The sequence below is a fragment of the Drosophila melanogaster genome, chromosome X (genome assembly GCF_000001215.4).
Source record: "Drosophila melanogaster chromosome X".
NCBI classification, from domain to species: domain Eukaryota; kingdom Metazoa; phylum Arthropoda; class Insecta; order Diptera; family Drosophilidae; genus Drosophila; species Drosophila melanogaster.
The window spans coordinates 6,847,858-6,851,908 of NC_004354.4; the positions used below are offsets into that span (position 1 = coordinate 6,847,858).

The 4,051-nt window shown below is 47.7% G+C and overlaps 2 protein-coding genes across 3 annotated transcripts; one reads left to right on the forward strand and one right to left on the reverse strand.

The window, feature by feature from the left end:
- Positions 1-19: 19 nt before the first annotated feature.
- On the reverse strand, positions 20-1,660 carry Cht11 (Chitinase 11). Its single transcript, NM_132133.3, has 2 exons — positions 695-1,660; positions 20-629 (listed from the first exon to the last, which is right to left on the reverse strand). The coding sequence occupies exons 1-2, from the start codon at positions 1,612-1,614 to the stop codon at positions 251-253; spliced, it is 1,299 nt and encodes a 432-aa protein (NP_572361.1). The 5' UTR covers positions 1,615-1,660; the 3' UTR covers positions 20-250.
- A 252-nt stretch (positions 1,661-1,912) lies between these two features.
- CG4558 (uncharacterized protein) lies at positions 1,913-4,027 on the forward strand. 2 transcript variants are annotated; one of them, NM_001169212.2, is made up of 2 exons: positions 1,913-3,195; positions 3,443-4,027. In NM_001169212.2, exons 1-2 carry the CDS (start codon positions 2,130-2,132, stop codon positions 3,532-3,534), a joined length of 1,158 nt encoding a protein of 385 aa, NP_001162683.1. In that variant the 5' UTR covers positions 1,913-2,129; the 3' UTR covers positions 3,535-4,027. The 2 variants fall into 2 exon arrangements, with proteins under 2 accessions (NP_001162683.1, NP_572362.1); NM_132134.4 differs by having other exon boundaries at positions 1,913-4,027.
- The last annotated feature ends 24 nt before the right edge of the window (positions 4,028-4,051 follow it).

Here is a 4,051-nt window from a genome sequence, read left to right on the forward strand (position 1 = left end):
AAAAAAAACCAACACATGTACATGCGAGTATATATATTACCTATGATTTGCGTATGCTGACACCTTCTAGTTATATTATAAATTGATCGATTGTGATAATTTAATTTATATTTATATATACATAAAGTTATCGTCTATGACTATGTACAAAACTGTTTCTGTTCCGAGCAGTTTGCCAGGCGGTTGTGAAGCAGCCAGCAGAAGCAACAGCCTCTTCCAAATACATCAAATATCATTTAATACAAAGTAATCACAGGGACTCCCGCAGGATGTCCTTAATGGCCTGGGTTAGCGGAAATACAGGTTTCTCGCTGTATTTCAAGTTTGGCATAATGCTGCATGAGTTCTTGAGATCATCGGTGTTCAGCGAGAAGACCATGACGCCACCCAGATTGAGGGATTTCACATAGTTCGCCTTGCAGGCGATACTCGTTTGATTTTCGTACGATATCCACTCCTGCAGAGCGCTCAAATATGGCGAACAGCTCTCGGCATCGTAGGACAAGTTTGGCTTGAAGAACTTGGTGACACACTCACAAGTTTCGGTCAGTGTGGTGAAGCCCAGTTGGCCACATTTACCGTAACCGGAAGCAGGAGCTCCTATGCGATGATTTAAAGGATTAACCAACCTGTTTGGTGGGTGAGGAAGTATAATTAATGAGGGATTCATTCCATAATACATGCAGTTACTAACGTAAATGAGTGGCCGTAGGTGGGCAGACCCACAACCAGTCGCTGTGGCTCCAGACCGCTTTTTAGCCACCACTGAACCGTGTAATTGATGTTGAACGTGGCCATTAGCGAACGTTCCTGCGAGCGGGCATAAAGCGGAGCATTTAAGCCGGTAAATGGTGTATCCTCGCGGTAGAAGTGGAAATCATAGGACATTAGATTTACATAATCTGCGTACAGATTTATCTCTCGGATGTCGTAGGCATAGAAGGCGATTCCCTCGGGAGCAGCCACCGCCAGCGAGAGAATATCATTGGTACGCTTTTCGCGCCGCCACTCCGTTCTAATCTCGTAAAGCAGCTGCGAGAGATGCATTCGCTCACGATCGTAGGCACTCGGAAACTCCCAGTCGAGATCGATGCCATCCAAACTGGGATAGGTGCGCAATATTTCCCGGAGGGAGCGCAGGAACAACTTTCGCATGGCGTGGTTCGCCACCATGAGGGCAAATGACCGCCCACTGTCGGCGCCACCGATCCAGAGAAGCAGGTGAACCTGCGGATGGGCAGCACGAAAGGATCGGGTGTCGTTCTGTAGTACCTGTCTGAGGGTATCGGGAAGGACTATGGTGGCATTATCCAAAGTGGCGGGTCCGATATTGATGTGGGTGCACAGGTCGCCGGGAACATCCAAAAGGCTGAGATTGTGGGTGCCATCGCTTGCGTAGTAGCACACCAACCGCTGCCCCACCTTGTGCACTTCCCCAGTTTGGATGCCGAGTAATCCCAGGCCGATGAACCCGAGGCAAAGGCACAACAAAGAGAACAACAAAGCACTCCAGCAGACCAAAGTTCGCAGGCTGCAATTCCGTTGTTCCTTACGGGACAGCTCATCCGTAATCCTCCCCGCGGAACTGCCATCCAGTTTCTCGTAGTTCCCCATCTTCGCTGATATTAATAACTGTTATCATATCAAACGAAAAACAATAACACAAGGCAAAAACGATCAGGGATGGCGTGCTTCGAAGTATTTAAAACATTCCGTGTTCTAGAGAAGTTTTAGAAATATGTGTTATTATTATAAAAGTATTTATTCTACATAAGCCTCTACGGACTGAACTTAAGATTAGTAGTACAAATATACCAATAGTTAGTTTTAATAAGGCTCCACTTGCTTTATGTCCATTGTATTAAGTGCCTACTGTATTCTAACGCTCCATCCCTAGTTTATCGATAACAACGCTATTGTTAACAAAAACGCCTTCTAACATCGATACCATATCACAAAAAGAAAACAAATAAAATTATAGAAAACAAAAAAAAAAAAGGATGCTATGTTCTAAAAATGTACGTTGAGTGATTTGCGACCAACGGGAAATCCCCCACAAAGACACGACAACGAAATTAGATCGGAAAATCGAGCTCCAACGCATTTGTTTATGTGACCCAAGGAGCGCCATGGCGGATCCGGAGGATTATGATCTGAACTTTGTTCAGCTGAGTCGCCAGCAGGCGCTGCAGCGATATGCGGGTGCAGTGCGTCAGCTGCGCCGGCTGGCTGATCAGCGGTACGGTGTGCGATCCCTTAGCTTCGACAATTATGTGCTGTTTCAGTATTTCCGGCAACGCAATTGGCAAACTGGCGTCACGCCACCCGCCCCCTTAATGGCCTACCTCAAGCTTGAGGTACTGCATCATCTGCTGGACCGACGACGACAGATCCTCTGCTGGCTGTTCTACCTCACGGTGGTGTCGCTCTGCGTGGCCGCCTACCGTTATGAGGTAACCAGCTCCACCGGCGGACATCAGGAGCGCGTTGTCCAGGCCATGGTCTATCCCGGGATGCGCATGTGGCGGCGGATGACCATGCCGCTGATCCAACGATTCCCACAGCTTACCGAACTCTACGACGAGTCCTGCCTGATGGGCAATCCGTTTTTTCAGCTAGAGGATCTGAGCTGCGGACCGTGTGCCGAAGTGGAGACCGTCTGGCTGGAGGGCGAGGAGTGTGCAAATGGTCATCCGCTGGAGTACCATCAGAACCACAAGTGCCATCAGCCGGAGGGATCGCCCATCGCCTTTAGGAGCAACCAGCAGGAGTCCATTGACTTGAGCCACTTCTACAACATCTACGCTAGCAATCATCAGATCTTCCAGCGCGACGCGTATCGGGTGCACTCGACCAACCAGGATGTGCACAATCTTGAGGATCTCTTTGGGCAGTTCAACAGCAGCTGGACCCAGCAGGCGCACAATCTTTGGCGCTGCAATCGCATGCTGCCCGCGCGACTCCTGCGTCCCATTTTCGCCCGGCCAACGCGATTGCCCAGCATGGGCGTGGCCCTGGAGCGTTATGTGGCCATCGATACTGCCCAGGCGCCGGCCTACACATTGCCGGAAACGGAATGCCCCAATGTCTATATACACCAGGCGGTAGGCACGCGGTTCATCATCCTGCGACCCACCAGTGAGTGCCGGCACCGCTGTCGCACCTTGTCTCTGCGACTTACCCAGTCCTTTGTGCGTGAGTATCGTTTCGATTGCTTTTGTTCCGGGGCCAACACATCACATCAGAAGGTTCACTGTTTAAGGATACCTTAGATATACCTTATTTTTTGAGTTATTTAACAAAGGCAGTAGATAAGCTCTTGGTCAGCTATAACTGACAAATATTATAGTTTTGTTATAATTTCAATTGAGTATTTGTTGCAGCAAGTTTTCAATGAACCTTTCAGTGTGGGATTTCTTACTAATTCCCTATGCTTTTGCAGTCAGTTACAATTGGTTGTACTGGAAACCGATCTCTGCGCCGGATCCCATCTCCGAAACGCTGTCCATCAGCCTAATTGGATCTTACTGCTAGAGGATGCCTATTCAGATGGCAGTCCACGTTTCCCGCTTCCCTCGCTCCTAGCTTTAAGCGCAATATACTTATATATAGATATATACACACACGACAACCAGGACTTTTACCAAGCCAAAATTATTTTACGAATTTTGCCGCTCCATTGGATAAGCAAGCAAAACAAAAGTATGGAAACAAGGGAAGCTAGAAGCTGCCTTCGTTTTCAATTTACTAGACCCTTAGGCCACCGGCTCAATTCGTCGCCCATTGTAATCCTCAAGTCCTAGATCGTAAGCCTAAGTTTAGTTAAACAGTTAACAGTTAGCTCCTGGCAGCCGCGCTTCATCCTTGTGTTCGTCGTTCTAACCATTTTGCATTTAAAACTCTCGACTCTACGTTCTGTTCACACCAACTAGCGTAGCCAACGGAAAGCGATTTTGTAAATATCCATTGCCAGACTTGAGTTTGAATTTGTGTTTTTGCAACAACTCACGAAATAAAAGATACCTATTATACACTAATACTATTAAAAGTT